Genomic DNA, 23,453 nt, shown 5'->3' on the forward strand with positions numbered 1-23,453 from the left:
GTCTCTCATGTCTAATTGTTGCTTTAATCAAAAGCAGACTATTTAGTACTAAATTATTCTTTAATATTTTCATGCTTTCTAAATCTTATCTCAATTGGATTGTAAATTCTTTGTAAGCAGAGAATTAGAAAAAAATTTTCTTAATATGCTTCCACAGTGGCATAGGATATCCTATGATAGCAAATAGCTATCCCTTATTGGGACAGGTTACAAGCGTGCTTAATAGTTACACATGTAATGAATACTCAGTATTTGCTTTAGTTAGGAGCAGAGAAGATGAATCATATCTAGAAGATACAGCAAATGTAAAATTTCCAACGAGAGCAGAGACCAAGTCTGTATAGGTATTCCATTCCTTTTCTGTCCCTCCCCTGTTGGGCCATCTTTTTTTTTTTTTTCCCAAACATACTACTGGATCTCTGTACGGCAATTATTTCAAGTGGTTATAACAAAAATGCTGCTCTGCCTTTATGCTAATAATTTGCACCAGTCTGAATAGTCAAGTTATGGATTTTGGCAAATATTAAGTTCAAATCTTTTATATATGTATAATTTTATAATGCTCTCTTCCTTCTTAGTTGAAGTAAGCGCACTGTTTGATGTCTTAGGTAACGTGCTTTGGGCCTATTTCTGATAATTTATTCCTAGTAGGATCTCTGGACTTCCTCAGAGGTGTGTAATTTTGCATCCTTTAAAAGCATTATCCACGACCCTTCAGTCCCTCAGACCAAATGTCGGGTAACTCAGGTCCACAATCAGTAACCGCGAAGGGCCCTCCCGGCGGCGGTACCAACACTTCCGAGGCCTGAGGCGCAGCGGGCCGGAAGAGACGATCCCAGCAGGCCCTTAGCCTGCCCGCCTAGGGCCGCCACCTCAGCTCAGCGGCGGGAAACCCCAGGATGCAGGTTTCCGCGCGAAGACAGCATTCGGGCCTGGCGGGAAACGACTTCGCGAAGCAGAAGGGTCCCCAGGGTCTTGACTGGGTGGCCGGCCCAGCCAGGCCGCGTGGCTGACAGTGTCTGGCAAAGAGCGGTGGAGCGGGTTCATTTCCTGACGTGATTTCTCACAAATTTAGGCTGCACCCGCACGCACGCACTCCCCTTTTCTTGATCACACAAGTGCACGTCAGAATTTCTTATCTTTGGTGTGTTTTTGAGACCACAGAACCGAATCCGCTAAGCCTGACGAGTCGCTGGCGCCCTGGGTAGCGAAACCTGGACCAAAGCGGGAATCCGTGTGGGCGGCCTTGTAACCGCCAGACACCCCAAGGCTAGAGGGCGTGTCCAAGGCCCAGGTGCAGGCGGAGGCGCAAGTAACGGCTCTCGGCGGCCCCGCCCCTCTATCGCGTCCTCCCGGCTCCCTCCCATTTTAGTTCCCCCTGGTCTACGGCCTCTTCCCTAGTCGCTACCTCTTTAAGGCGGAGCCCGGCGTAGATCTCGCGAGATCCGGGTTGGCGCCGTGACCTCCATGTGGGAGCTAGAGCTCTATAAGTAAACACTCCGCGCAGCGCAGACAAGGCTGTTTCCTATTTGTGAGGCGGGGGCTGCAATAGCAACCGAGCTTCCGACTGGTTTCGTTTTCCTTCCCTCTCCAGCTCTGTTGGGCGGGCGCACGGTCTAGGATTCACCGCCGCCTGTCGGGCCCGGCGCCTGGTCAGTCTTCCTCCCTTGTGCGCGCGCTCGCCGGCCAGCCGCTGAGAGCCAGAGCCGCCGGGGAAGCGGCGCGGGCCGGGCGGGGCGCGGCGCCCGGAGCGCAGGGGTAGACAAAGCGGAGCCGGCCCCTTCTCCCGGCGCCGAGATGTGGATCCAGGTTCGCACCATCGACGGCTCGCAGACGCGCACCATTGAGGACGTGTCTCGGAAAGCCACAATTGAGGAACTGCGCGAGCGGGTGTGGGCGCTGTTCGACGTACGGCCCGAGTGCCAGCGCCTCTTCTACCGGGGCAAGCAGGTAAGGCGCGCCCAACGCACTTCTCTGGAAGCCCTAGCAAGGGCAGCGGGATGCTTGGGCTGGGCGGGCCGGAGGGCTTGGTGTGCCGCGCGCACAGAGCGCACCTGGCTCCACTTCTGGTGGGCAGCCCGCGAGGCTCAGAGTGGGGCCCTGGGCCCGCCTGTAGGGCGCAGCAGGGTCCCGGCCACCCGAGTTGCAGGTGCGCTTGGCGGGGTCGGAGGCGGGGGCGATCCGAGCGCCGAGACCTACCGCCCTTGCCAAGCCGGTCAGCAGCCGCAGGCACAGCCCGCCAGAGTGCCTGGGGTCCCTCCTTTCCCGCGCTTGGTGGGGTCCGTGGCCCCTGGAGGGCGGGGAGGGCAGAGGGCTCTGGCGGCCATGCCGAAGTGCGGGTGGGGAGGGCAAGAGGCTCCGGCTCTCGGCCGTGCTGACCCGGCTAACGGCTCGTATCGCTTCCGTACCTCAGACGCGCTGCCGACTCCCAAGTGGGAGGGGAAACTTACATATTGCTCCCTATGGGGCACAAGATTGTAAGTCCGCCTCCTCACTGTGGAAGGGATTTGTATACACTGAAGATTCGAAGGGTTTCCAGAACTTCTGTTTCCCCACCCCACCTCCTTTCCTAGAATCGAATCTGTCGTAGGGGAGATTAGAGACCTGCTGAAGAAGCTGTTGGTGTAACCCGGGACCAAGCTTAAACTGCCCAGTTTGGGCCAAGGAGGTTGTTCGAAGAGTGAAAAGCAGTGCAAAAGATTTGTTTTGCTCTTATCCTTCACCTTCTACTAGAACCCTCACTCAAGCTTTTGACACAGTAATTGGAGCATAGCCAGCGGTACACACTTGAAGGCGAAAGTGTTTTTTGGCGGTGAGGTTGCCTGTGAGCGTCGCTGGTAGTTGAACGGTATGGCCTTGGTCTGGCCCATTGAAGATTTTTCCTACTCACATGGTCTGTATCAAGAGACTCAGACCCGTCCTATCTTTATCTTTTTCTTTTTTAAAAAATGTTAATCAAGTAAAGAAGTTGGCATCCTCCAGCTGATCATAGTTTGGCTCCAGTCCTGTTGTTTGAAATAAGTGTAACTCTCTTTGATTTGGTAGAAGTAGCCTTTTTTTCCTACAGCTTAGTGTTTGAAAGGAATATTTTTCTCCCCTTCGTAGGCTTACCGTTTGAAACTGTCCAGAAATTTTAGAGTAATGAGATTACACTCTGAGAGAGAAAGAGCCAGGGATTGTTTTAAGTAAGAAATATCATGGGCTTCCCAGGGAATGCAGGGGACACAGTTTGATCCTGGGCGGGGAAGATCCCCTGGAGGAGGAAATGGCAACCCACTCCACTATTCTTGCCTGGGAAATCCCACGGATAGGGGAGCCTGGCAGTCTATTGGGTCACAAATAATCGGACACGACTTAGCTGCTAAACAACAACAGCAAGAGATGGCATCTTTGGTAATAGTTTTATATTGATCTTCCAGTGTTTGACTTACAAAAACAGCTGTTCGATTTAAACTTTGCTTTAAAAATAAATGTATGTATTAAACTATGCAACTTTATATCGCTGTGCCTCCTATGGCTAATACCTTTTTTATCTTTTGATCAAAAGTGAAAAGCATGTAATCAAGTCTATTGAATTTTATTTTCTAGCTAGGGACAATAGTACATAAATTCCCAGGATACTTTTTAACTTCACCAGAGATAGAAATGAAGCATGAAAATGTATTCTCAGGCAACACCTCTTAGTGTCTAATAATAAAAATATGATAAAAAGAAAATGTGCACCTGGCTGTCTTGAGGGAAAGGAAGGGATTGTGATATATTCAAGGCAACAGAGTACATTTTCAGGACACCACGAAGCTATTCCAGGCTCATGGGAAAACTGTTGAGGATAACAACCTTATGTACTTCTTAGCCCAGGACAGTTGATAACTCTCCGCTTTGATTTCTCTATAACAGTAGGCAACTAGGAATTAGGAATGGACCTTGGGTTCCTACTTAGTTGGAGAGGGAAGAAAGATAGTGCTACAGGTGTTTATTTATGAGCTGACAAGTAGCCATGGAGTGATTATTATCTCTATTCTCCTTTGGAAATACTGTCTACAGTCCTTGGACAAGATAGTGTGTCTGTAGTAGGCTTCTATTGGATTGGTGTCAAAGACCTGCCCTTATCCTGTAAAATGCTCTTTTGAGAGTCAAAAGGAGAAAGGGCGGAATAGATCGATGCTACCTTTGAGAGTCAAAATGGAGAGAGAGCAAGGCTGTAAATTCCAGGTAAAGTAGGGTAACCTCATTTGGATATGGTTCTCTGAGAAGCTGAATTTGCACTCTGGAGGTCGGAATTTTTTTAAGGATGAGTTATATTGGTGAATCTCTAAATCTTTGAGAAGTCAGAGTTTTGTGCTTATTAGGAAAACACACTCCTTCCTCAAGATACCTTATGCTGCCACATAATGAAAAATGTCATAAATAAAAAAAACATTTACAGTGTCCATGATGTAGATTGCCTCCTCTTCCACCTTTGTATGTTAGGTCTCCTGCTTTTAATCTTTGATAAAGCATCAGAATCACTTGGTGGATATTTATTATAGATGTTCACTTCACCCTAAAATTGCAAGTGGTTGAATTTAACAAGACCCCAAGGGAGATACTGATGAACACCTGAGTTTGAAAGTGCATTTTGTAGGAATTCAGCCTAATACTAGTTTCCTACTGTTCAGAGTATGGTCCCTGGATCTGCAGGACCAGCAGCATTAGCTTCACCTGACCAGCCCCACTGTACTAGAATCTGTATTTTAACAAGGTCCCCAGGTGGTCGGTATGCAAATGAAGCTTGAGCAGCGCTGTAATTGTGTGATTGACTACTTTTGAGAGTCAAAATGGGGAGAGCAGCAATTCTGGGCTGTAAGTTCCAGTTAAAGTAGGGTAACCTCATTTAGATACTCTTTGAGAGGTTGAGTTTGCTCCCTGGGGGTTTGTTTAAGAAAAGAGTTGTATTGGTGGATCTCTAAATATTTGAGAATCCAGAGCTTTTCCTACTCTGAAAGGATTCTCTTCCCTCTTCTCTTCCCTGTACCATTGTAGGAACTCTTAGAGTAGATTGTAGATGTGAAGCATGAACCAGAAGAAAGTTTTCTTTTGCCCCTGTATTCAGTTTTCACATGCAGTACAAAGTAAAAGTGTTTGCCTGCTTGAAAGACCGGGGAGGGGCAGGGGGGTTGGTGGTGGGGTGTGTGTTTGTAGTATATGTGCTGTGAAAGACAGATGGAAGTTAGTAATGGTCTCCACCTGCATCCCTTATCAGTAGCCTCTTGGTGTTTGCTTCCTAGTTTTCCCTTGCATCACAGCTGTAACTCTTACTGTTACCTATAACTTAACTTCAATCCAATTCAAAGAAAAAAATTATAGGACTATCCCTGCATCTTTAATATTATAAATTCTTCAGCCATATCTTCTGGAATGGCAGTTCTCAAACATATTCTACAATGAGACATTCATTAGTTAAATGCCTGAAACTCGTAAGTGTAAGTTTCAAATCACCAATCTGTTTCTCCCCTACTCAGCATAATTTAAGTGCAGGTAATTTTCAGTCTATACTTTTGTTAAATTTGGGAGGACTTTAGTACTTTTATTATTCAGTTGGCTGCATGGCTCCTGGAGAAGGGAATGGCTACCCACTCCAATATTCTTGCATGGAGAATCTCATGGACAGAGGAGCCTAGTGGGCTACAGTCCGTGTGGTGCTGAAGAATCAGACATGGCTAAGTGACTTTCACTTTCAGAATCTTAGTTCCCCAAACACGGAGTGTACTGCCCTTGGCAGTAGAGTCCTAACAACTGGACCACCAGGGAATTCTTGGTACTTTTAAAGTAACAAATCATTCCAACAGTCTTCACAACTCTGCACAACAGCAAAACTCTGTGGAACTTGCTATACAGTGGATGGATAATCACTATTTCAGAAAAACTTTTGAGAGTGCCTATGAATTAGGAAAGGACTCATCATCTGGGTAAAAGTGGCTATCTTAGCAAGCATAACTGATTGAGGAACAGTGGTTACAGGTTACTGTGGGCCTGATTTCTATTATACGGCTTCATATAGGTATCTTCATTTGGGGGAATGTCCTACCAGTTAGTTTTCATGTTCTGTGCTGTTAGGTGTTTTGGTTTTTTTTGGTGAGGTGGGGATGCTATTGGAGACAGGCAAAATGAAGGTGTGAACGTGTTTTTTGCTTATTGAGGTTTTCCCAGTAGTTGAGGATTAGGAGTTCTTGTTTTTCTAATCAGATAAGCCATGTTAACATCTCATCCTGAAAAGGGCTTATCTGCTTACTGACTTGGGAGACTCCTTAGACTTATTTGAAAGAAGCATGTTAGCTAGTCTGTTAGATAATGTCTTGTTTAATTCCACTATTGGGAAATTTTAATTTCTCAATTCCTTGATCTGTTTAACAGTTGTGAACACCTGTGATGTGTTCAGCTCAGTCGTGTCTGACTCTTTGAGAGCCCATGCACTATTGCACACCAGGCTTCCCAGTCTGTCACCCCAACTCTCAGAGTCTGTTCAAACTCATGTCCATCGAGTCGGTGATGCCATGCAACCGTCTCCCATCCAACCATCTCATCTTCTGTTGTCCCCTTCTCCTGCCTTCAATCTTTCCCAGCATCAAGGTCTTTCCAGTGAGTCAGTTCTTCGCATCAGGTGGCCAAAGTATTGGAGTTTCTGCTTCAGCATCAGTCCTTCCCATGAATATTCAGGACTCATTTCCTTCAGGATTGACTGCTTTGATCTCTTTGCAGTCCTGTAATGTGTAGGATTGTTCTAAGTATGTTTTGGATTGCTTGAATGAAAGGTACTTATTTAATATACACTAGTAAGTTTGTCATTCAAAGACAGATTTTTATTCTTGTCTCTTTGGTTGACTTCTCACATATGGCCTTATTGTGTTAGAGGTGTGGATGGTGACAGATTACATACAAAGGGAAACATGACTAGGGATTAAATTGGTTGTGTTTCCTGGGAAATGATAGTTCTGAGCCTTACAGAGTTTAGTGAAATGGCCAACTAAATTGTATAAAGAAACAAAATGGAGACTTAGTTTGCTAGGGCTTGCATAACAAAGTATCAAACCCTAGGTGGCTTAAGAGACATACTTTGTCCTACATTTCTGTTAGTTGTAAGCCCAAAGTCAACTTGTCAAGCAGGGCCATGCTATGCTCTAGGGGAGAATCCTTTCTTGCTTCCTTCAAACAGTTTCTTGATGTTTTGATAGCAACCCTTGGTGTTCTTGTCTTGTAGATACATCATTCCAGAATGTTACTGTTTTCTCCACATGTTTGTCTGTCCAAATTTCAACTTCTTACAAGGACACTAATCATAATGGATTAGGGTCCACCCTTATCTAGTTTTAACTTGATGACCTCTGTTAAGATCCTATTTCCAGATAAATATGTTCACATTCTGAGTTACTTGGGATTAGAACTTCAACATATTTGGGAGGAGTGAGAGTGGGAATGGTGGATGCAATTCAGTCCTTTATAGAAACCTTGCCAAAATATGGATAAGTTACAAGATAATTTGTTCACTAGTCATCCTGGAATACTTTTCATAATTCAACTTGACCACCTTTACAGAAAACTGAGCAAGTTGGAGTAGCATGAGCAAGCATTGTAATCATTCATGCTTGAATTTTTTTCTACTTGGTTTTTAAAGTTGCTGCTTCAGAAAGATAAAATGGTTAACTAAATGTCTTTATGAACACAAAGTTATAAGACAATTCACTTGGAAAATTCACCTTTTGTTTCTTGTAGTGGATTCATTAAAATGCATAGAACTTGTTGAAGATGAGTTTTTCTGCCTAGATGATGAGATCACAGCAGCAGTGATAATATTTGGTTTCAGTGGCTATCCGTTTTCCCTATAGTTTACATAGAATGATTCCTAAGAATTTATTGAGGTTCTGAGAAGATGCTTCCCAGGTGGCGCAGTAGTAAAGAATTCGCCTGCCAATGCAGGAGACAGAGGAGGTTCGGGTTCAATCCCTGGGTTGGGAATATCACCTGGAATAGGAAATGTCAGTCCATTCCAGTATTCTTGCCTGGAGAATTCCATTGACAGAGGGGCCTGGCAGGCTACAGTCCATGGGGTCGCAAAGAATTGGACATGACTGAGTGCACACACAGACAAACTGAGAAGATGCTGACATCAGAGGCCATAGGAATGGCTTCAAGATCACTAAATTGTAATGCTGAGAATTTTATATTAATAATTTGACTAGGGCATTTGGGTAACTAAGGATGTAAAAAGATCGAGTTTTGAGAGAAGCATTTTAATCTTTTTCTGTCCTTTTTTTTTTCCAGTTGGAAAATGGATATACTTTATTTGACTATGATGTTGGACTTAATGATATAATTCAGCTACTAGTTCGCCCAGACCCTGACCTTCCTAGCACATCAAAACAGACTGATATACAGGCCAAACCCTGTTCTAATAGTCCACCTAAAGTAAAGAAAACCCCAAGGGTGGGACCTTCCAGTCAGCCGTCTACATCAACTCGTGATTTTCTTATCGATCCTGGCATTGGACTATATAAGGTATGTTGTCTTCCTCAGACTTCTTGTTAATTGTGAGAATATAGATGTATTCTCTTCAGGATGCTGTGAATAAGTAAACATTGATTGCCATTTGAAAGTAAAGATTGGAGTTGTTAATATTTTAACTTTTTAAAAAGTAATATTGAAAAAACAGTGAAAGTTGTGTAGACATACTATACTCAGTGGTTCAGAGCATAACAGCAAATACCTATGTAATTCCACCAAGGTTATGTAGTTGCTTTCTGAAGCCTCTTGTATGCCCCTGCCAGAGTACATCTCACTCTCTCCCCCTCAGAAGTAAACTACTTGTTCTGACGTCCATGATCATTCCATTTTTCTTTAGTGTTACTAGTTATCTCTAAACAACATTTTGTATTGCCTATATTTGCAATTTTTCACATGTGGCTATATTTTTTCACTGTTTGTATTATTCCGTTTTATTAACATACCATAATACATTTATCTAACCCATGATGAATAGATAATTGGGTTGTTTCCAGTTTTAGCTGTTATAAACAGTGCTGTTTTGAGCCAATTATGTGTATCCTGGTACACACGTTCAAGAATTTCTTTAGGAATTTTTACCTAGAAATAAAAATACTGCTGAAATTTCAATGGAAACCATATCTGTAGACCACCTTGAGGAATTGACATCTTTACAATGTTGAGTCCTTCATTATTGGAATGATAGATGTCTCCATTAATTTAGATCTTTGACATCTTTTTCAGTTACTTTCCTCTTTACGTACCTTTTGTTTATTTCTAGTAGCTTTGTTTTTGATGTTATTATAAATGGTTACCTTTTAAAATTAGTTTGTTTGCTATATAGAAATGTGATTGATTTATTGACCTTTGTTATCTAGCAACTTCTTCAAATTCTAGTAAATTTTGTAGAAATAATTAACACTTTTGCTACATCTTTATCCTTATATTTTTTCATAATTCTTAATGGTTGAGGTAAACTGGGACCCAAACTTAACTAAAGATTGGCAGACAAAATGAATCACATAAGAAATGCAGATCGAGATCTATGAAAACATGCAAACAGAGCCACAGAAAAGGAAAGAATCGAAACTGGTGAAGAGGTGTGTCAAAGCACCTGGCCTGGCTGCACTACACTGAATTGCTTCAAACCTATAAAGAATAATAACGATATCTAAATTGAGCCACAAGATTTTAAAAAAAAGAAAGCTTTCATTTGTTCTATAAATTTAGTATAACACTGATACTGAAAACATGATTATAAAAGCACATTAGTATCACTACATATTGATATAAAATCTCAAGTTATAGTTTACAAATAAAGTAATAACTATATATTAGAGGAACATACGTTGACCAAGTGTGGTTTGTCAGGAAGTGGGGTAGTTTATTGTTAGGAAACATTTTAATATAATTCATCATATTACTATAACCAAAGAAAACAAATGATCTAATCTGTTTTCTGCATCTAAATAAAAATTTGAATTTATTTCTGATTTTTAAAAAAGTCCTTAGTAAGAGGAACAGATGGAATAGATGAATATTTTAAACCATACCCAGCATCATGCTTAATGGTGGGGAAAAGCCACAAGCATTTCCATTAAAGATAGAACCAGACAAACAAGCCTGTTAATGCTATTGTTTAACATCGTTCTAGAAGTTCTAGATAATACAGATAAGCAAAAAACAAAATATTGTAAATCCTGGAGAAGGCAGTCAATACTTAGGAATACCTGGTAAGCTGAGAAAATACATAAGAGCATTATGAGCCATTAGCAAAGTCTCTGTTTAAATATCAGTAGCTTTCCTTACTATGGTCATTTAATAAAGAAAAAAAATTATAGTAACAAAGCAAAAGTCTGGGAATAAACTTACATGATATATACAAAACATATAAATTAGTGCTTTTATATAATGTTCACAGTTCAGATCGAATTGTTAATATTGAAAGCGCACTTGCCAAATTGTCTATTTCATTCATTGGTTTCATCCCTCTTTCAGTTACCAAAACTTTCTACTTGATAATTTTTCACATTATTTTAAAAATAAAGTTATTTTAGAACAGTTTTAGATTTACAGCATAGTTGGGAAGATACTGCAGAGATCCCATATAGCCTACACCCAGTTTGCCATCTTACATTAGTGTGGCACATTTGTTACAATTAATGAACCATATCTCCTTAGCATTTATCTAATGTCTTTTATGTTCCAGAACCCCATCTAGGTTACCACATTACATTTACATTAGTTTTATACTAAATAGTCATCTCCTTAGGCTCCTCTTGGCTGTGGCAGTTTCTCAGACTTTGTTTTTGATGACTTTGACAATTTTGAGGTGTATTGGTCAGGTAGTTGTAAAATGCAACATAAGAATATATTTTCTTCATCGTTAGACTGAATTTACATACTTGGGGAGGAAGAACACAGAGGTAAAGTGCTATTTTCAATGCTCAGAGCTAAAGTGCTATTTTCAGTGACATGTCTAGGGCACAATACTGTTGATGTTCTATTTTATAATTATTTAAGTTTTAAATGAATAGTAACTTACCATTGTGAACTTTAATCACCTGGCTAAGATGGTGTTACGTTTCTTCACTGTCAAGTTGTTCTACCCTATCCCCTTTTGCATACTGTATTCTTTGAGATTAAGTCACTATATGTAGCCCACTCTTAACACATTATTGCTGCTGCTGCTAAGTCGCTTCAGTCGTGTCTGACTCTGTACGACCCCATGGAGAGCAGCCCACCAGGCCCCTCTGTCCACGGAATTCTCTAGGCAAGAATACTGGAGTGGATTGCCATTTCCTTCTCTGTAACATATTATTGACTGGGGGATTTTTGCAGCAACTGAGGCCTGTGACCGGCAATTTGTTATGCAAGTGAATATTGAAAACATCCCTGCTGTAGTCAGTAACGTTCAGGTAAAAAAAACATATTCTGCATCTGTGTTTAATAAGTTGTTAAGGAATGGAGAGTTAGGAACCCTCCATATTTAAGGTCAGATTATCTACAAAAGTTATTAGGAATTCTTTTACGTGGGTACTTGTCTCCTCTTCATTTTTTCGGTCATATATTTACACTAGTATTTTTTCTCCTCTGTCCTTTCCATATGCCCCTATTTGGGGTTTGAGTTTTGTTTTGTTAAAACCTTTCTTTCTGGCACTAGAAGGTGCTGCAGGCTCATCTTGTGTGTTTCCTGCCCCAGTCCTGCAGTCAACCATTTCTCTAAGAAGCCTTAGTTCCTTTAATTGGAGAATGATATTGGAAGCTAATACCTAGGCTTTAGATATGCTCTTTGCTTCTGGCATGTCCTTGTTTTTAGGGTCCTCGGTGTAGAAGGCAATGACACCCCACTCCAGTACTCTTGCCTGAAAAATCCCATGGACAGAGGAGCGTGGTAGGCTGCAGTCCATGGGGTCGCAAAGACTGAGTGACTTCACTTTCACTTTTCACTTTCATGCATTGGAAAAGGAAATGGCAACCCACTCCTGTGTTCTGGCCTGGAGAATCCCAGGGACGGGGGAGCTTGGACTGCATTCTGTGGGGTCGCACAGAGTCAGACATGACTGAAGCGACTTAGCAGCAGCAGCAGCAGCAAGGAAATACATGTGTGTATGTGCAATAACTTCTGTATATCCATATATCTATAAATATTTATGTAACCATCTTTGTATATATTATGCTTACATTGTTACATTTTAACTTTTTATGATGTAATGTAACCGTTTGGAAGCTGCTGCTTTTGACCTGGTTTGTTTGGGGCCATATAAGTATAAATGTGTTTTCATAGGAGGACCAGCTTATATATCTGATGGTCTGAAATTAATCAAAGTTAAACCGTTATGGTCAATTTAAATTCTCTGTTTAGCACACTTCTCAATACCCAACTGTGTCCCTTCCCCCAATCTAATTTAGAAAAGCATCATGAGAAAGTACTTCTCTTAGCAGATCTTTGTGTTTTATTTTCAGTGTTAGCACTTTGCTGTCAACTATTCCTCGTACTTTCTTTCTTTTTTTTTTTTTTTAAGCATCTCTTATATTTCGTATTAATACATAGCATAGATGTTAAGGACTTGAGCTTTCAACTTTCATCAGACTTGGTTTCATGTTTCAACTCGGCCATCTTCTGAGTTGGACAAATTTGGCAAATAAGTACATTGTCTCCCCTTGCTCATTTAGAAATACACTTGGAATCTGGCACGTAAACTCTCAAAAGGCTAGTTATTTGTAAAGTAATATTTAGTCAAAGTTTAGTCAAAGCCATATTTAACCTTCCTTGTTAGTTAAAGAGTGCCAGTACAGATTTACTTGGTTTTTTGGATGAAGCTCAGTAATTGCTATAGGTATTTGAAATTTTGACTAGGGACTTTCATATAGAAGGAATTATTTTTGGATAATTCAGTCATTGAATATTAAGGTATTTAGTATGTATTTGTACTAGGTACTAGAAATGATGGGTAAACAGATGATATTGCCATTGCATGGAATTCATGGAATCATACTAGATACTAACTTCATTTTGGGCTAGCCTGAAAATGCTTAGAGGCTGCTACTTTTGATTTAAGTTTGCTTTGAATTTTGTCTGTTTTCGTTAGAGCAAGTCTCTAAATAGTAAGTATATCAAAATTTCATTGTTGAGTCTGAATTATTTAAAATTTGGGAAATTTTTTTTTTCTCTTCTCATGAATTCTTACCTTCGTAATTTTTGGTTTATAAAGATTTTGCTTTATGGATGAGCAAACAGATATAGGGGCTTTCCCTATTGCCTAAAAATATATTTGGACCTCATGATTTGCAGGCACAAAAAGTAAATTAAATATTTTCAGGTAAGCATACATAAAACAGACTATAACATTTAAACCTTAAGATGCAATTTTAATTTGAAGTTATTACCTAATATCAGTCTTGTTTTGCCTTATTTGGTAACTTTGAGCAGTATTTGGTCAGTTGTAGCTATCTTTTCATGTGTAGTAAGAAACTAGATATCACTATCATGTTTGGAGAACCTGTGGAAAATAGTACAGAGGGCAGGGGTCCATTTATTCCCCTTGTACAATACATTGAATTGCTGACTCTAGGAAGTAGTTTATTTTCCAAAACCAGGTGGACTTCTGATGCCTAAATTGGTGTTCTGGTTTTTGTGGAAGCTGTGTATGACTCACATGAGGTCTCGCTGTTGAAATGACTCATTCTGGCTTAAATAATGACTGTTTAGCTTGCTGATAGTAAGCTTTCGGGGTTTACCTAAGTGTGTGGCACTGTTAAACTTTTTTTATATGCCTATGCTCATTGTAGCAAATAAAGGAAAAGGAAAGTTATCAATAATTACTAAGTAAACATCATGGATTTCTTAGTATTTCCTGTCTTTTGTCTAAAGTACTATGCTGCTTTTTAAAATCTTTTTGGTCATGAAATGTAATAGACAATACAAATATGAGTAGAACTTAACAACCTATTATAAAGTCATTGTCCATAAATACCACTCAAATCAACCCCAGAAACTTCTCATGTACCCCCTCTTGATTAAACTTCCCTCTCCCTAGTTACTGCTACTACCCAAGCTTCTATGGTAATCATTTCTTTGCTTTTTATCAATTTTATCCTGTTATTACCATTAAACAGCCTGATAATAACTTTTAACCTATGTCTACATCCCTATTTTTTCTCCATCTGAACTTTATGTAAATAGAACCATATTGTGTTTTGATTTGTAACTCTGAAGAAACATGGTATAAAGAGGAATCCTGTTCAGAGTTAGAGAAACCTTTATTAGCCCCCACTCCTAGCTGTATTGGAGAAGGAAATGGCAACCCACTCTGAGATTCTTGCCTTGAAAATCCCATGGACAGGGTATAGTCCATGGGGTTGCAAAGAGTCGAACACGACTTCACTTCACTTCTAGCTGTATATCTCCTGAGGGCAAGTGTTTTTCACTTCTGAACCTAATTAGGAAATAAGAATGACTTTGTATTGTAATTTTTAAAGGAGATAATGTATATAGCATTAAATGGATAATGTATTTCCTAAGCATGGTATAATAAGACTTAACTATGAGCTTTAATAAGTCTTAACATTGAACATATATTGATAATTAGTGGAAGGAGAGTTTTTTCATTTGTTGCTACTGTATGCTTGCTAAGTTAGCACATTATACAAATTGTCACCTAATCGCAATACACCGCAAAGTATGTTACTTTGTAAAAGAAGCTGAGGCTGGAACAGGTTAAGGACTTTGTTCAAGGTTACATTTAGGAGGTGATAAGCAAGGACTTAAACCTAGGTTTATGTGCAGAGCTTGTGTGTTTTTCACAAAACATACAAAACTGTAGCTAGCTATGGTAAATCCTCAAGTATTTGCTGTTGGTGATATTTTATTTTTTAATGATTTTTCCTTTCCTCTCATATGTGGAGCTTTTGTTTGGGGTGTTTTTTTTAATCAAATACTTCGACATGAAAGACTCTTTTCTAAATGTGGCCAAATGTATATCTCAAAGATAGTACAAGTTTGGTTCCAAATGACTGCAAAAAAGAGAATACCTCACTAAAGCAGGTAACACAAGTTTTTGGTTTTCCAGTACGTATGAAAATTACATTTACACTATTCTGTTAAGTGTATAATAGCATAATTTTTAAAAAATGTGCATACCTTAATGTAAAAATGCTTTATTGCTAAAAAAAAAAAAAGCCATCGTCTGAGCCTTCAGTAAGTCATGATCTTTTTGCAGATAGAGGGTCTTGTGTCCATGTTAATGGCTACTGACTGATTAGGGTAGTCATAGCTGTGGCAATTTCTTAAATAAGATGACAATGAAGTTTGGCCACATTGATTGACTCTTCCTCTCACAAACAAGTTTTCTGTAGCATGCAAGGCTTTGAATAGCATTTTACCCACTTCTTTCAAAATCGGAGTTAACCCCCTCAAACCCTGCCACTGCTTTATCAACTAAGTTTATATAGTATTCTAAATCCTTTGTCGTTTCAACAATCTTCACCACATCTTCACCAGGAATAGGTTCCATCTCAAGACACCGCTTCTTTGCTCATTGATAAGGAGCAACTCCTTATCAATTTGCTTCACTGCGGGATTACAGCAGTTCACCTACATCCTCAGTATCCATTTCTAATTCTAGTTCTCTTGCTATTTCCATCACATCTGCAGTTACTTCCTCTATGAAGTCCTGAACTCCTCCAAGTTCATCCATGAGGGTTGGAATAAACTTTTTCTAAATCCTGTTAATGTTGATATATTGGCCTCTTCCCATGAATTGCAAATGTCCTTAATGGTATCTAGAATGGTCAGTCCTTCCCAGAAGGTTTTCAGTTAACTTTGCTGATGCTGAGATCCATAGGAGGAATCACTATGATAGCTATATCCTTACATAATGTATAGCAATGTGCAGTAGCAAGAACATAATCTTTAAGGTTAAGGTGTCTTCAGATCCTAGTTTTGCATTTTATTAACTTCCATTTGGAGCAAGTTAACTTGTCAGAGCTTTTGTTTCCTTATCCTGTAAAATAGGATTTATTAATTATTAAGATTGTTAAACCTAACTGAAGTAGCCTTGCATAATATCTAGTATATAGGTTTTAACTTTTACTATATACTCACCCCCACCCCACCCTATATGATACCTTAAAGTGGTCTTAGACTCTCAGAAAGAGCTAGCTTGATTAGGTGATGATCTTGTATTAGTCATGTCATTTTTTTGTTTTTAAAGACTTAAAGTTGAAGGGACTTCTCTTGATTATTGCTTCTGAAAGGGCCTTAACCTGGAGACCAATTCCTTCAGTTTTTTGACAACATAATTTTTTTAAAAACCAGCTTCTTTAGGTAAATCTAAATTTCTCTGGTGTACCTGTTTTTCTGACACCTTGTTTTATACCTTTTGTTAGATTGTATGATTTAGTTCTGGAACATCTGCTAGAGTTGACTACATATATTTTGCATCTTTATAGCTCTGTTCTCTTTATATTTGTCCTTTGAGGTAGTAAATAATGCATTTGCTAGTGAATTACTGTTGGTGAAACTTAACCCCATTTTGTATAGGTGGGTTCATTAAATTCTTTCCTTTGTACATGTGCACAAGTCCCTCTTTTATTTTTTGCTTAATACACTGTTTTCTGGTTGGTCTGACTAAGTTATCTGAAGGATTCTGAAGAAATTAACAGAGTAAATTAGTTTTACAGTCACAATACTCCAAAGTTCTGGCTTTTTGTTAGTGACATTCTTAATGAATAACATGCCAGGATGACTCTTCGGTACACAAGAATTATATTTTAAAAGTCTAATATAGATAAGGATAAGGAATAGTTAAATACCTATTTCACTGAAGGATATTGGGAGGAAAGTTAATTTCATATTAGTAAATAACAGATTTGACAGTATAATCCAAAAGAATAATTTTGTTCTAATCTTTGAAATTACTTTAAACTTTTGTATCTGCAAATATTAACCGTGATAACTCTCAAAATAACTTGAGTCATATTAAGGTTTTTGAAGCAATAGATGAAGTTACGCTTCATTAACTAATTTTAAACTTTTTTAGGTAAATGAATTGGTGGATGCCAGAGATGTCGCCCTTGGTGCTTGGTTTGAAGCACGTATACATAGTGTTACTAGAGCTTCTGATGGACACTCACGTGGCAAAACTCCACTGAAGAATGGCAGTTCTTGTAAAAGGACTAATGGAAATGTAAATCATAATTCCAAAGAGAACACAAAAAAATTGGACAATGTACCCTCTACATCTAATTCAGATTCTGTTGCTGCTGATGAAGACGTTATTTATCATATCGAGTATGATGAGTAAGTGCTCATGATATTGAGGACTTCATTCATATTTTTGTTTGCAGAAGCAAAATCTCCCATTTCAAGATTGTTTTCAAATAAGTCTTTCTGAAGAGATCATCTAGGAGTCATGTTTGGTCTAGTACCATGTTTTTGTTTCTGTTTAGTGGTTATAATAAGAGCTCCTTAACATTCAACATTTGGCTCATAAGTAGTTTGTATCTGGTATCCTAATACCTGGCTTAATTTAATATGTAAGGTTTCTCTGTCTGGTCCTCTGGTATGTTAGGGCTTTTGCTATGCATTTTAAGAATATTTTAGAAAATATATAATAACGTGGGATGTAATAGTCTTTAGAATGGAGTTGAAATATTTTCTGAAAGCTATTGCTGAGTTAATTCACATAAAATTTATACATATAAAGGGTATAATTCACTGTCTTTAATATAGTCACAGGATTGAGCATTATCGCAAACTAATCTTAGAACACTTTTTTTATTTTCCCTCCAAAAAACTACATAAGCAGCAATCACTTTCCAGTCTCCCTCTCCCAACCAAATGTTTTTAAATGTTCACGTGAAAATAGTATTAAGAACTTGATTTGAGGGCCTAGACTCTAACACTGAATTATCATCGTTGTTACTTATTTTTAAAATCCTACTATAAAATTTACTATGGTGAAAGATTTAATATTTATTCAACACTACATAAACTTTTAAGTCTTCACTCAAGTGACATCTTCATATGTGTAGAAAATACACAACCAAATATTTTATCAAATGTAAGTTCAAGATTCTAAAAGGGTTGTAATTTTTCTTACAAAAATGGTATGAAAGACTTTGGTGTTGACACATATTTCCAGGATACCTGGAAAGGGCTCCAAAGTAGATCCCTTTTATCTTTTCTGACACTTCTTATGGCTCTAACTAAGTTGCCAACATGGCTTATTTCAAATGGCCATCATACTGCTTTTTTTTTTTAAAAAACATAGTAGATGATAATAGAACCGACAGTTTAAATGAGTATTAAAATGTGGGATTGGCCAGGACTTGAAATATTGGTAAATCAAGGCTGGGATAGGAAGGGATTGGAGTTGGTAGGTTAACAGTAACCAGTCTCTGGGTTTATGAGTACCATGGCAAAGAGGCAAGACACTGCATTAGTGGGGGACTTCAGCTATCTGTATATCTGTTGTCAACAAGTAGAGCTCTTGATTTGTTTTGAGTGTTTATTTCTTAGAGAAAAGAACTCAGAAACCAGCTACTTGGGACTTGATTCTGGCCCATAAAGGAGTTATTATTTGGCCAAAAATTAATAATTGTATAGAATGGCACAGTGTGGATATAGAGTGAGTTTTAAACACTAAGTGAACTAAGGCTTACTAAATTTTTACAGGTTTAGGGGCTCTTAGTTGGTTTTGGAATACAACTTTCCAAGGGATAGGCCTGAGTTTGGTATAATGTTAAAGCATAAATCACAGTATCTTAGCATTTATTTGACTATTTATTTGGTTGCACCAGGTTGGCATGTGGGGTCTAGTTCCCTGACCAGAGAAGGAACCTGGGCCCACTGTCTTGGTAGCGTAAGCCACTGGACAGTCCCTGGCTATTTTTTAATGTAGGAGAAATTTTTCTTGACTAGAGTGAATGTTAGTAAAAGGAAGTGTAAACCCAGAATGCATGAGAAGACTAAAATTATCTGTTCAAAATAATTTCACTGGATGGAATTATTTCAGTACTGGCAACTTAAGGAAAACAGTATCTGAACTTTCTTTGAGAAATAAAGTATCAGAAGCTTAATTTAATATGTATCACTTACATCTTCAAAAAGAACAAAGGACTATATGAAATAAAGTATGAAAATAGATGAGTTTCTGGATAAGAGTCCTAAATAACAAAAGGCTGGTGTAAGCACCTAGAAAGACCCATGACCCCATATGGATGTGATGACAAATCTTGTTAAAATTTCATTCTTCATGGTTATCAGAAAAGTTAAAAATTATAGTCAAGTTTATGTTAATTTCAATAACTTATTAAACAAGTCCTTACTTTCTTGGGTGGAGGATGCATTGACAAGAGACTGGCATATATGGCTTAGCAGTAGTAATACAGATTCTTACTGAATAGTAAGCTCCAACTTAGTCAGTAGAATGTAGCTGTCAAATAGTTACATTGTGAGGTGCTTGATTAGAAACAAGATAGGTAGAAGAAGACTGGTGTTCCTGTTGTACTGGGCTGATTATTCTCTACTTGGATATCTTTAGAACTCAAAATACAAAATCATCATGAAGAATAGCTGAAAGAACTAAGTATTTAGCTTGAAAAGACTGGGATCAGGATGGCTTTCATATTTTAAAAGCTCTGGGAGGAAGTTCTGTACAACACAGAAAGTAGGTTTCAGGATAACCTGGGCTTCCCAGGTGGCGCAGTGGTAAAGAATCTGCCTGCCAATGCAAGAGACGTGAGAGACATGGGTTCAGTCCCTGGGTCGAGAAGATTCCCTGGAGGAGGAAATGGCAATCCACTCCAGTATTCTTGCCTGGAAAACTCATGGACTGAAGAGCCTGGTGGGCTACAGTCCATGGGGTCACAGAGAGTTGGACACTACTGAGCATGCACACAGTTCCCTTTAGAGATAACAGAAACTTCCTACCAGCCAGATCTCTAAAGATAGAGAATGGTCTGCCCTGAGAAGTAAACAAAAACAAGCATTGACCCGCTTTAGTCTTAGGTGGCGGATTACTAAATATGTTACATTGCAAACAGAAATAATCCAGTCATTCTAACTTCAGTTTTCACTTTCAAAACAGTATTTGTCAGACAATTTTTTTGTACTTAAACTTAATAAATTCTAAGTACATATAGGTTGCGTTTATGATTCTGATCTAGTACTATCATTTCTCAGTGACTTAATTCATTTTTCTCATAGAGTAAGTTGAAAGTAATCTGCTTGATTATTTCCAGACTCTGAGTGCAGCAGTGCATTTTGAACAACTTGTCATTTAGCCTTAGCAGAGGGATATGGTACTTGGGACCAAGGAACCTGTCAGAGGAATTCTTTGGGAATAAGTTTAAAATGGTGGTGTCGAGAAGTTAGTTTTATGGTGACCTACTGGTCCTAACATATTAACCAGATCAGAGTTTAGAACAATTTTTACTCTATGAGAAGTGACATTACAGAATTATGATATAACTTATAAGGTTCATGGTTTCACCAGTCTAGCCCCAAAAGCCAGATCTAGTAGTTAACATTGTTATAGAATCTAAATGAAATCATTTGTTTCTTAATCTTACTTCATTTTTCCTCAAAATTATAGCTACAAATATTCTAAGTTCATAAAAAGCAGGTTATAATAAGAAATTTATTTGAAATGTTTTAAGGTTTGAGTTTTTACTGTTTGTAAGAGTCCCTTTTCTATAGATTCTTCAATGAACATAGACTGAATTTAGAGCTTCTTACTACAAATAATGTAAAGCAAAATCGTGGAGTTAACATCAGAGTACCTGATTCATAAAACTTAAATGTGTGTGTGTGTTTTTTTTTTTTAATGATTGTTGTTCTGACTCATCTAGCATCACCCTTGTCTGAGCAAGGGTTTTGTATTTTTAGAGTTAAACCACCCCATTAAGTACTTTGAGAGAAAGAGTTGGCAGTATAAATATTAATTCTAGACTTTAGAGATTTAGATCCAAAGGATTCTTAAATCTTTTGTAAAGTTTTTTAAATTCTTAAAAGCAGCTATGTTAAGACAAATCACACAGCATTCAATTTGCCCATTTAAGTGTAAAATTCAATTTTTTTTTAGTATATTAACAGGATTGTACAACAGTCACCACAATCTAATATAGAACATTTTCATCTTCCAAAAGCCTCATACCCATTAGCAGTCACTCTCCATTCCCCTACCTCTGCCCCCACCTCCTCCAGCCCTTTTCTCAACCCCTCTCAGCCATAGGCAATCAGGAATCTTCTGACTCTGGATGTGTGTATTCTGGACATTGCATATAAATGGAACCCTCTAATATGTGGTCTTTTGTGACTGGCTTTTTTTACTTAGTAAAAGTAAACAGGTTCATCCACGTTGGAGCTTGTGTATCAGTACTTTATTCCTTTTTATTGCAAATAATTCATTGCCAAACCACAGTTTACTTATCCATTTATCAGTTTATGGGCACTGATGTTTTCTACTTTCTGCTGCTATGAACCTTCATGTACTATTTTTTGTAGGGGCATTTTAATTTTTTGGTATGTATGTGGCAGAGGGATTGCTGGGCTGTATAGCAGTTATGTTTCACCTTGGGAAGAAGTGCCAGGTTTATTTCCAGATGGCTGCACCATTTTATATTCCCATGAGTTATGTATGAAAGTTCCATTTTCTCCATATCCTCACCAAAAGCTTAACTACTTCTTGATTAAAGCCATCCTGTAGTGTTGGAGTATAACTGTATTATACTATATGTATATATTTACATATATTTGCATGTTGTATATATATATATGTCATTTTATAGTATTGTAGGTATAATTGACCTACAACACTGTAGCAGCTACAGGTGTTGAATATAGTGATTCAGTATTTCTATACATCACAAAATGATCTTACTCCTAAAGTGTGTTTGTTGGAGAAGGACTATGCCTGATTGAAACTTTTTTTTCCCTAGTGATATTTTGGCAGAAAATAAAAGGAAGGTAATACAGGAAATTAAAAATGCATGAAGTCGTTACGGTCAAAGAAAGAGAAGATGAAAATTTTCTTTATTTCCTAGTTATATTGTGCTGTATATTTCCATAGCTTTCTAAAAGTTGTTTATTCCCATTAGTTACTCTCTGTAGTTATTTAAGGTTTAAAATTTTTAAGGGTCCTAAACATTTAAATTCACAAAGCTATAACTGCAGTCTTGTGAGAGTAGAGATCCCAAAGCTGTTGTGATGAAGAGCCATGACCTTGACTGATGTGGAAGTAGATGAAAAGGGTCAGTCAGTTCTTTAGCATTTGTAGTAGTTTAATATGTCTATAGTGTAGCTTACAGGTACTTACATTAAGTCTTTTTTAAATTTAGGTTTACTTAATTACACTAACTCTTCTGTACCAGACTCTGAGCTAACTTCTTACTGGAATGTTCATATAATCTTTAACATAACTGTAATGTTTCATTAACTCCCATATGAAGAGACCAAGACTTCTGTAACTTGCCAGAGGTCACATGTTAAATGGTCTCAGAGCTTGTGCGTTAACCAATATGCATTATTGGCACTGTGCCTAAACATGGTATATATAATTGGTAGAGGCCTACGTGACTTCAAAGGTCAAACATTCTGTATGACCTAAAGACTGGCTTTGGACTCTGCCAGGGTTTTAAAGCAGACCGCACTCACAACTTTGAGTTCAATCCTGGGTAGCTGAGGGCACACTACTGAGTTTATACTCATCACTTGGCTGCTCTATCAACAGATAAAGGCTTAAGTCCTTACCCTGCTTTTGTATTAAGAAACATCTGTTCCTTGTGGATTTGGTTTAGATTCTCTTTAATTACGCTAGTGGTTCTCAACCCTACTTCCACGTTAGTTGTCTAAGAAGCTTTAAAAATATCAGTGCCTAGGACCTACTCCCAGAACTTCCTATATAATTGATCTTTGGGATTTCCAAGCATTGGTGTCCAAAAAGTTCCTCTGGGATTCTCATATGTAGCCATAGTGAGAACTATGGCCTTGGAACAGTGGTTCTCAAAGTGTAGACCTGGCTGGGAATGTGAGCATTATACTTGCTAGAAATCCAGTTCCTTGTACTTAACTCCAGATATAATAAGTTGATCTCTGTAGGTGGCCCTGCAATCTGGGTTTTAATATGTCCTCTGGGTGGTTCATATGTATACTCAAATTTAAGAACCACTCACTCATTGCCTTTTGCCCAGCTTTATCATTTGCTATCACATACCTGCCTCTAAAGACCAATATGAGGGAAAGGGGTTGATATGACAATTTAAATATAGTAACTATATTAAAGACTGGAGATGATATACAATACCTGAGGAACCTGAGTGTTCATCTTTTAGTACCTATATAGGTGGCATATGACTTATTGATTTTTCCATTTTTGTTTTTATATAGATAAAATTGTTAAGTCTTTTTTCTATTAATAAAAGAATTGTAT

The 23,453-nt window shown here is 38.4% G+C and overlaps 1 protein-coding gene across 1 annotated transcript in view; it reads left to right on the top strand.

Annotated features, from left to right (window-relative positions):
* The first annotated feature begins 390 nt into the window (after positions 1-390).
* UHRF2 (ubiquitin like with PHD and ring finger domains 2) overlaps positions 391-23,453 on the top strand; it is a 72,964-nt gene continuing 49,901 nt past the window's right edge. Inside the window, exons 1-3 of the mRNA XM_069576545.1 lie at positions 391-1,950; positions 8,299-8,532; positions 17,061-17,320. Coding sequence (XP_069432646.1) covers positions 1,798-1,950; positions 8,299-8,532; positions 17,061-17,320 — 647 coding nt within the window. The 5' untranslated portion in view covers positions 391-1,797. The remainder of the gene's footprint in view (positions 1,951-8,298; positions 8,533-17,060; positions 17,321-23,453) is intronic.

The sequence above is a fragment of the Ovis canadensis genome, chromosome 2 (genome assembly GCF_042477335.2).
Source record: "Ovis canadensis isolate MfBH-ARS-UI-01 breed Bighorn chromosome 2, ARS-UI_OviCan_v2, whole genome shotgun sequence".
NCBI classification, from domain to species: Eukaryota; Metazoa; Chordata; class Mammalia; order Artiodactyla; family Bovidae; genus Ovis; species Ovis canadensis.